At 34.1% G+C, this 10,639-nt stretch overlaps 1 protein-coding gene across 4 annotated transcripts in view; it reads left to right on the top strand.

Annotated features, from left to right (window-relative positions):
• Nucleotides 1–609: 609 nt before the first annotated feature.
• The window catches only part of Aasdh (Aminoadipate-semialdehyde dehydrogenase), a 43,263-nt gene continuing 33,233 nt past the window's right edge, over nt 610–10,639 (top strand). For 2 of the 4 annotated variants that reach the window (XR_011331404.1, XM_069821611.1), the window contains exons 1-3: nt 1,447–1,786; nt 5,150–5,476; nt 8,197–8,774. Coding sequence is in view for 3 of the 4 variants with exons in the window: in XM_069821611.1 (XP_069677712.1) it covers nt 1,560–1,786; nt 5,150–5,476; nt 8,197–8,774 (1,132 nt within the window). In the remaining variant the exon portion in view is untranslated. Of the gene's footprint in view, nt 1,143–1,446; nt 1,787–5,149; nt 5,477–8,196; nt 8,775–10,639 lie in introns of those variants that run through there. The other 2 variants (XM_069821612.1, XM_069821613.1) reach the window with 2 other exon arrangements.

Here is a 10,639-nt window from a genome sequence, read left to right as displayed (position 1 = left end):
TACAACTGGTTTCATCGATCTGCTCTGAGACGAGAATCGTACATGGACTTGTATAAACTCATTTATGATGGTCAGAATCCCTTGGAAATAATCCCATTGTCATGTACTCGTTGGTTGGCAAGAAGTAATTGTGTAAAGAGAATTTTAGAACAATATGAAGCACTGAAACTGCATTTTGAGTTGGCTTCTTCAACCTGTGATAAATATGTTTCCAGGGAGCTTTGTTCTATGTACTCCGATGCATGTAATGAAATTTACCTAACATTCTTGTCACCCATTCTTAGTGAATTTGAAAAACTTAATCTTCTGTTTCAAAGAGAAAATGTAGACCACTGTGTTCTGTTAGGTGAACTAGAAACGTTTGCACTTTCAATGCTTAGAAGGATCTTATTCCCTCAAAATTTAAGAAGTGATGTGAATTTAGAATTTTTGTCTATTTATCTTCCTCTGGAGAGAGTAGATTTCGGTTATATGAATTTTCCTTGCTTCTAAACTAAAAGAAAAGGTAATTTCAGAAGAAATAGCTCTTGGAATAAAAAAAAAGGTGTCATCAATTTCTAAAACGAGCATGCAAAGAACTTCTGGCAAGAATACCTAGTAATGTTGATGTTTTAAAGAAAGTGAGGAACTTCTGTCCCGCTATATGCTTGAGTCAAACTCGTCCCGATTTTTCGGAACTTCCTCTAGAACTCCTACGTGACAAATCTCAGACAGGTCAAATAGAAAACCAATGGAGACAAGTTTTAGAAATGGACTGGAAGACAATATTAGATGGGGATATTCCAACTAACGGTGCATCATTTTGGACTGCAGCTGCTAAAGTAGAAAGTGCAATTGGAGAACTGGTACTTAAAGAGTTGTCAGGTTTTGCCCTAAAAACTTAATAGTTTACCAATTAGCAATGTACAGTAGAGAGAGTGTTTTCTCGAGTGACAGCAACAAAAACAAAATTGCGAAGTCGTATGGGACTTGATCTATTAAGTTCAATTCTGCGAATCAAAATGATACTAGAAGAAAGTGGAACGTGCTGTATGAATTTTGAGCCCACACCTGCTATGCTGCATTTTTCTTCCGACATTTACAACAAAGATACCGCTGCTGTGGAGGAGGAAGAAATATTGTAGTCACTCCAGTTGTGAGAAGTAAGTTTATTACTAACTATATTATTATTATTATTATTATTATTATTATTATTATTATTGTCGGTTTTGCTGTTATATTTCACTATTGAACAGTGTGTTAACGATTTATTGTTGTATGCATTTTTTAAACAAAACTGTTCTCCTGTCGCTGCTTAAAGTCGTTAAATTGCAACGAACAGCCTACAACTTGCGAAATATAAATTATCATTTACATTGGGCTACTTTTTCTGAATGTTTGCTACTTTTTCAGCGAGCTTTCGCTACTTTTAGTTATACCAATCTGGCAACCCTGACTTGTATATGTATATAGGTATAATGGCGAATGTCGACGTCCTGTTGTGCTATCGGAATAATCCGCTATATTTTAAGCTTATATAATTTTATTACTTGGAATAAAGGAGAGAATAAAATTCCATAATGGAATGTCTTACACTCTACGATATATTTGAAAACCAAGCGAATAAGTATCCTTATAATCCAGCAGTTTGTTTCAAAGGTGCAACTAGCACAATAACTGTATCATACGAAAATGTACTTCGTGAATGCGTAAATATTTCCAAAATTTTGATGAAATTTGGCGTTAAAAATGGCTTTATTGGTGTACATATGGAACAATCGTTATATATGCCAGCAGTACTTTTGGGGTAAGAAATATAATATAAAAGTCGAGCTTTGAAAGTTAGGTTATGGTGTATTATTTTGACACATGAATCTCCTTTTTAAGAATGATTTAATGTTCTTAATTATTAACTCCAACATTATTCTAGAATTTTTCTTCTATAGACATTCTTACTTACCACATTAACAACAAACAATACAAAATCAGGTGGCAACTTTTTTTTTTGTTATCCCAGTTGTTTGCAAATAATTAGCGGTAATTGATTGATTAAATGATAACTATTGTAGAAAATGATTATTAATAGTAATAAAAGTTACTGATGAATAGAGAGATGAAAATAATTTCATGTATTGACGAGGAGGTACCGGTATACCGATGATGTCCGACGTAATTAGTAGGTCATATCTCTACACAGTGTCCCACCATTGCGGTGAAACTAGCGCTGAGTTCCGGTGATTTCGGAAGTGAAAATCGTTGAATTTATAGGGATTACATTTTTGTTTGTGAAGATGCAGTTGATCGTATATGCAAGGCATAACAAAAACCTAAACTAACCAAACCTACCCTGTCACAGATTCGTATATGCAAGGTGTATAAGCGGAGTACGAAGGAAAGTACCTCGGCGCTAGTTTAGCCCAGTTGCCTATCATTGAAAACGTTTATGAAGGAGTTATTTTGTAATAATAATATACCTAGGTACTGCATAAAATTTTATAAAAAATAATTTAATTAAATCGCATCTTAAAGGGAGTTTATAATGCTTAGAAATTATCTAGATAGATCTACCAGTAGATTATTTTTGCCAACTAGGCCTTTATATCACCATATTCTAATGTAGGATACACGATAAAGGCTTTAAGGGGAGAGGATGGTATTTTTTGGTGAAAAACGAGTAAATTAAAAAAAAATCTTTAAAATACTCTGTGATATATGTGGAATGCATAGCATAACATTTTGTTGGTATTTGTGCCCTTATCGGATGTTGAGTCGCCATTTTTAAACTTCCTGCGTTATGGATTTTTAAATCACTCGCCCACTTTTATTGTTGTTTCCGGTAAATTCAATTAAAAAAAGATTTTTTTTTCTTTAAAAATATTATGACTTTGATATGTGTGGAATGCATTGCATAACATTTTGTGGGTATTTGTGCCCTTATCGGATGTTGAGACGTCATTTTTAAACTTCCTGCGCTATGGATTTTTAAATCACACGCCCGCATTTATCGGTTTCCAGTAACTTCATTTTTTTTGCTACTTGCCAGACAAAAATGGATATAATTTCTGAACTATTAAAGATACATGCATGAAATTTAGAATACACATTCTATAGACTACTAGGAAACTTTTCTCTGTAACAGAATTTTGTTAATTGATTTAATTTTAAAAATACGTCCGTTTGTTTGCAAGAAAGGAAATCAGAAAATTGTTATTAAATTTTAATTGTTTATTTTACAAACGTAGGGACTAATATCAAAATTCTGTTACAGAGAGTTTGTAGAACATGCTTTTGCAAATACATTGCAAAAAACTGTTTGAATCTATCTTTAAAAATGGTACAATCCTGCATTGGGTATATTTTTTTCAAATTTGGGCCCCCAAATAATTTTTTTTTTTTTTTTTCAAAATATTTTTATTTGGTTGAGTTGTCACAGCTATGAGCTCTCTACACACAAAAAATTAATATTTTACACCAAATAGGAAAAAAGTTTTAAAAAATACCATCCTCTCCCCTTAATATAGTCTGAGCGATAGCTCTGAAACCGCAGCAGGAATGTGTTGTGGAACTGATAAAGGGGTGATGACGGAAGACTGTACTATACTACTGTAAAAATATGCACTGCAGCAGAAATGCGATGTGAAAGCAATAAGCGAGTAGTGGCATAAAGCCTCGTTCACACTTTTCAAGTGACTTGAATTCAGGTCACGTGATTTCAAGTAGCTAACCTGAATTCAAGTTGCAGTTCAGATATATTCAAGTTATTTTGTTTTCAAGTAGGAAAATGGCGTCGATGGAAGTTGTGCAATTAGGAATTTCTATAGCAGCAAGCCTCCATGCCAGGGAAATGCTAAATATATTGAAGAAATGGAAGATGCGTTGTTCAGTATGGGTTGAGAATTAGATTAGTAAGAGAAATACACGACCGTTGACCATTACAAATAGAATGGGTGAAATCTTGAAGCAGATTTAATAATTCTTCATATAAATGTAATAAAATATAAGCAGGTCTGCTTTACCATAATTGAAAATGATTATCTTCAAGCTATTACAGTTCCCCCCCCCCCAAACAAATTATCAGCCACATTGAACTATGCCGGTTTCGGCCGATAAATGTCATCTCTTCAAGCAACACTACTCTTAATCCTTCCTATATTCTTACTTCTTCTCTATCTACAGTTTAATGGTTTTCAAATTGTCTTTCATATCTCATCTGTGTTCACGTTAAAATCTCTGCTGTTCAATTCTTCAATGAACTCTTCCTTCCTTGGCAGCTTCCTTTGCATTTCTGTCACGAAACTTTGAAGTTTCTATAATCCACAGGCCTTCGTGAGTTTTATACAACTTAAGAAACTCAAATATTTGGTCATTATTTCACTTACTATTGTTTCCTATTACTTTTAATCTCGGTACAACAGAAAAACAATCAGCTATTAATTTAACGCTCTTAAAACAGGTGTTAATTTAAATTCCCGCGCTTGTCTCCTTGAATTCAAGTTATCAAGTGACATTCACACTTTTCAAGTTGTTTCAAGTGTCCTTTCAGGTCAAGTAAAAAGTAGAGAGGGATTCAACTTCACTTGAAACTTGAATTCAAGCTGTTACTTGACTTAAAGTCAACTTGAAACATAGTTCACACTTTTCAAGTTCATCGAAACAAGTGACTTGAATTCAAGTTAGGTACTTGAAAAGTGAACGAGGTTTAAGACTAAAGAACTAATGTTTGTGCTACAGACACTCTACTACAGACACCCCCCACCCTCTTCTCACTTCCTCATACTGCATGGTTTCAGAGCTGGTGCTGAGACTATAATTGTTTTAGCAAACAGAAGAATAATGGACGTAATCTGACTTCTACTTGACCTGCTCTCACCGGGAACATTTTGATACCCTTCTCTTCTGCACCCTTAGTGACAAGTAGCCCTACTGGCCTACTGTCAGTGACAAGTTAGGTGGGATTTGATGAGTATGTAGATTAATAAGAAATAGCCCTTGTCAGTGAGGTTTGATGAGATAGATTAGTGAAAAGTACTTTGTGCAAAAATGATACTAGGCTTAGTTGATATCAGACTCATTATCTCTCTGTTCCTGTTTTAGAACCGTTAATGCCTTATGTTTGTTTTATGCATGGGTATATTTATATGTATGTATATATTTTAATTTCACTGTGCAGGATCTTACGCTCTGATCTAGCTTTCATGTGCTTAAATGTAGAAGATGAGTTTTTAAACATACCAGAAAATTTGAAGATTTGGTGGCTGTTTTCTGATACAAAAGTAGAGCATGGAAATTGGGTACTGTATAAAGAAATTTATGTATATGGAAATACCATTATGTTATGGAAAAATGAAAGTACTGACGATGTAAAAAATAGAGAAACTGAAAGTGATCTGGAAGATTGGAAATTGGCTTATGCAATCCAGACATCAGGCACTACTGGACAGCCAAAGATAGTGAAAGTGCCTCACAAATGTATTGTTCCCAACATACAGCATCTCCAGTAAGTAAGATTTCTACTCTCTGTTCATAAAATTAAGTAGCCTACTGTATTTTTTTATATTTAAGATACCAGTAGGCCTACTATATTGAGACTCTGATGAAAAATCTTCTTGCTTTCTATTAGTATGTTTCAATATGGATTTTAGCTCATTAATTAATATACATGCATGTACAGTAAACTAGAAGATTTTTTATGAAATCATGTGTAAGATTTCTATGAGTGATATAATCTGAGTGTCAACATTGCCATGTACTGGTACTTTAATTAAGTCTTGTGTGTCTTTTATGTGTAATCCTCAGCATTTCATGCTTTTCATGACTTCTATAGTCTTGTTTTATTCCTTTTTGCTGTTTACCTGGTGATTTCTATTGGCAAAATTTTTTGGCCGTCTCTTTCGTCCTTTCTTAGTAAATAGGCCTATCTAAATCAACTTAAGGGGTTAGGTACAGCTTACAGCTTAAAGCAGTAAAATTTTTGGAAATATTCAACATTTTTTCCTCCATTATTAGTATGTGTAAAACACTGTCCTGCTATATGAAAAAAATATATATATATTTTTAGATTTAAAAAAAATATTTATGGTTTTTTTTTTGGAACTCTCTGCATCATAATCCACAATTGATTCCCAATTTACCACGGAAATCGTCTGTAGGTGCATTTAGATTGGCAACAGGCCATGACTGTTTGGCCAAGTATCTGCATAGAATTGGAATATATCAGTCCCCTAACTGCCCATTGTGCAACTCAAATCAAGAAATGGATTCAGAACACCTCAAAATCTGTGCTTCAGTGGCTGACCATGACAATATCTTTGAAAAATATTGACCTGCAAGAGATCAAATGACTTTATTGTCAAATGCCTGGCATTAGAAAACAACAACATGTTTTTTTGTTTTTCAAAGTTCAAAATGGTGGCAGTTTGCTGTGCAGTGATGAAGCGTTTCCCTCATAAGCCATAAACTTGTTAACTTTTCATGTTCTCTCTCTTTTATTTTATTGCTGAAACTCATGTTTACAATATCATGCTCTTTCAACTACATTCCTTAACAAATAATATTTTTTTTTTATTTTGTGTTAGAAGAAAATACAGATATTTGACCATTTTTAAAATTAATTTATTTTTTTTCAGACAATCTATCAAAAATAGAGAAGTGATCTTGCATCATATTGTAGATACGACACACATAAATGCACACAAAAAATTTAATCACAGAATGTTGGATAGTTTTTGAGTGGTGGAAAATGCTTCATCACTGCACAGTGAACTGAATTTTGAAAAAAAAAAAAAAAAAAAATGTAAATAATTTTTTTTAATCGTAAAAATATTTTTTTCATATAGCAGAAGGACAGTGTTTTACACATAGGCCTACTAATTTTCATTACTGTACAAGATACAGTAATGGAGGAAAAAAGATGTTGAATATTTCCAAAATTATAAGTTACTGCTGTAAGGTGTACTAACCCCTTAATGTTTCTTTCTGTATTCTGCATATTTACTGAATTAATATTTTTTTTTGGCATTCACATGCACAAAATGTACGACAAAGCTTCAAATTTTCTCTTGCTACATATTTATTAATGATCTCTATAGATAAAATGAGACACCATTAGTCATGCAGGTAGGAACATCTGTTTATCATATTGGAATTCAAATTCAAATCCTGTTTAATACAAGTGAAAATTATAGTTTATAGTGGACAAATACATTATCAGTTTTCGGAACATTAAATTTTCTCTGCATACCGGTATGTTTCGTAGTTTCTCCATTTAAGGCCTAGGTTACATTTGATGACTTTGTAGCAGCAAGTAAACTAGCAACAAGAACCCTCTGGCATAATCAATCAGTGTGATTAAAAATCATTACTTGCCGTATTCAAGTCAGAAGAGTTGAACATGTTAACTTTGCTCGATGCCAGCTAGTCACGTGATAAACATGCAGCAGCTATTCGCCTTGTGAGACAGCCAAAACGCTGATAGAGGAGGCAATAGTAGTGAATCGTTCACATGCTTTGTGTTTCATTCTTTAGGATTTGTTTGCATCTCTTTATCAACAGTTATTTGTTTAAATTATGTCTAACGACAGAATCTGCATAATTGATTGAAAATAAATACCGGTAAATAGCCTACATACATTTTGACAGTCAATATAAGAATTGGTATTTTGATTATCTTTGAAAGCTTTTGATATTTTGAAGTGACTAAGCTTATTATTTTTATTAAAGGCTAATAATAAGTTCTAGTGTTTAACATACATCATAAACTTTAATTTTTGTCTTTAGTACGGTATTTTCTGAAAAAAATCTGAATTGCCTGGACATATGGGATTTCTGCAATCCATGACTAGTAACAATCATTTTATTTCTTTAAAACATGTACTTTAAGTGAAGAAGACAGAGAAGGACAATATTGTTATCTCATAAAGAAGTTTAAATGTATATTTAAACCAAGAAATTGAAGAAAATTACAGGAACATATAAAATGCAAAATTATGTGAATGGGATATTTAATTATTGAAATTCCTCTAACCCTATAAAGTACGAAGAAAAGCAGGTTTCCTGCAAATTACGATTCGTTTGTAACCAGTAAAAAATTCAGTGATTAAAAAGATTCTTACAATAATGCTTGTATTGTATTGAATTGTATTTATTTATATGTTAATCTGATATTTAAAAGCTAAAAACAGCTTCATTTTATGAATTATAATATGATTTTATTTTCAGATCTGTTCTATCAGTGACTACAAATGATGTGATATTTCTTGCTGCACCTTCAACATTTGACCCTAGCATTGTTGAAATGTTTCTGGCTTTTTCAACTGGAGCAGTACTTCTCATAGTGCCTCGTATATTGAAATCTTCTCCAAATATCTTATTGAAGAAATTGTTTTGTGATGCTAAGTACAATGTAACAGTTCTTGAGGCAACACCGTCGTTTGTAATGCGGTGGCCAACAGATGTGATTCAGAATACACTTTTTTGTGAAGGATCTTCATTACGTGTGATATTACTAGGAGGCGAACAGTGCCCTTCATTGCAGATCCTGAGACGGTGGAAGTTAAAAGGAAATAACACTGATGTATTCAATATATATGGAATTACTGAAGTGTCTTGCTGGGCGACAATTCACAAAGTAGAAATTCCTAACATTACAGACAATCTATGTTCATCTAGTTCAAATGTATGTGGTAGTAAGGAAGAGACTCCTATATCCTCAGGGGATGCATTGTCACAAACTTTGCTGTCAGTCAGAAGCAATACTGGCGAAGTTATTACACATGGAGAAGGAGAATTGTACATAGGTAAGGATAAGCTGTGTTGAATCTCATAAGCTTTTGTATGAGTGGTTCCAAAGCACATAAACTCATATAGGCCTATATACACACATACACATACATGCGTTTTGTTATTTGATCAAACCTACTAATTGATGTCACTAAATCTATAGCTATTGTTTTTCCTGTCTAGGAAAGAGTATTGGTCTTATGGGGTCACTGTTACTGCTTGGTGCTGTAGAGAGAGCAACAGAGGCTGAGATAGTATAACTGTATGTATCTCTTTCTAACAAAATACAATTTACACATAAGTTTCAGTACATTCTTCCATAAGCTAATTCACACCTTGGCTAGGATTTTTTCTCACGACATAATGACACACATTTAAAACTATTTGTTGCTCTTTACTCCTTATTATGTCACTATGTTTCCATTTTATTGGAGTTTCCGTCACTGCTCATCTATTACACATCCTTATAGTGTACTATTCCTTGACTACACTGTACCTCTGTATTTGGCATTCTCTACACGAAAGAAGGCAACAATGCGTGGGGTCAGCTTACCTCTGTACTTCTGTATTGCCAATAGAACGGTCATTTGCAATGGACCTGACAATTTAAAAGATTCGCACATAAGACCAATATTTTTTTTTAGACTTGGAAACTCTGTAGGGTGACTACAAAAACTAGACAGAAAGAATGAACTTACTGAGTGAAAGAATGGGATTGCATGCTTGTAATTAGGTGAGACATTCTTGGCAGAATGGTTCACACAGCTACAGGGAAATCACTTTCAGGTTGGAGACACTTTCGATAATCTAATTTCATTGCCGACATGGCAGAAAACGTTTTTTCACAAAGATATATATATATATATATATATAGTTCTAAAAATAAATAGCAATGATTAGGGAAAACGCTGAAATTCTAGTTGAAGCAAGTAAAGCTTATGTCTCGTGACCAGAATATTGTACGAAATGGAACTATAACAATTGGAGATTTATCTTTCGAAGAGGTGGAAACATTCAAATATCTTGGAGCAACAGTAACAAATATAAAGTCCACACCTGTGGAGTAACGGTCAGCGCGTCTGGCCGCGAAACCAGGTGGCCCGGGTTCGATTCCCGGTTGGGGCAAATTACCTGGTTGAGGTTTTTTCCGGGGTTTTCCCTCAACCCAAGATGAGCAAATGCTGGGTAACTTTCGGTGCTGGACCCCGGACTCATTTCACTGGCATTATCACCTGCAACTCATTCAGACGCTAAATAACCTAAGCTGTTGATAAAGCGTCGTAAAATAACCTAACAAATATAAATGACACTCGGGAGGAAATTAAACGCAGAATAAATATGGGAAATGCGTGTTATTTTTCGATTGAGAAGCTTTTGTCATCTAGTCTTCTGTCAAAAAATCTGAAAGTTAGAATTTATAAAACAGTTATATTACCGGTTCTTCTGTATGGTTGTGAAACTTATACTCGCACTTTGAGAGAGGAACAGAGATTAAGGGTGTTTGAGAATAAGGTTCTTAGGAAAATATTTGGGGCTAAGAGGGATGAAGTTACAGGAGAATGGAGAAAGTTACACAACGCAGAGCTGCACGCATTGTATTCTTCACTTGACATAATTAGGAACATAAAATCCAGACGTTTGAGATGGGCAGGACATGTAGCATATATGGGCGAATCCAGAAATGCATATAGAGTGTTAGTTGGGAGGCCGGAGGAAAAAGACTTTTGGGGAGGCCGAGACGTAGGTGGGAAGATAATATTAAAATGGATTTGAGGGAGGTGGGATATGATGGTAAAGATTGGATTAATCTTGCTCAGGATAAGGACCAATGGCGGGCTTATGTGAGGGCGGCATTGAACCTCCTGGTTCCTTAAAAGCCAGT

Source organism: Periplaneta americana, chromosome 3 (genome assembly GCF_040183065.1).
Source record: "Periplaneta americana isolate PAMFEO1 chromosome 3, P.americana_PAMFEO1_priV1, whole genome shotgun sequence".
Lineage (NCBI taxonomy): Eukaryota > Metazoa > Arthropoda > Insecta > Blattodea > Blattidae > Periplaneta > Periplaneta americana.
The sequence above is the reverse complement of the archived record's forward strand: the minus strand, read 5'-3'. Positions and strand labels throughout refer to the sequence as shown.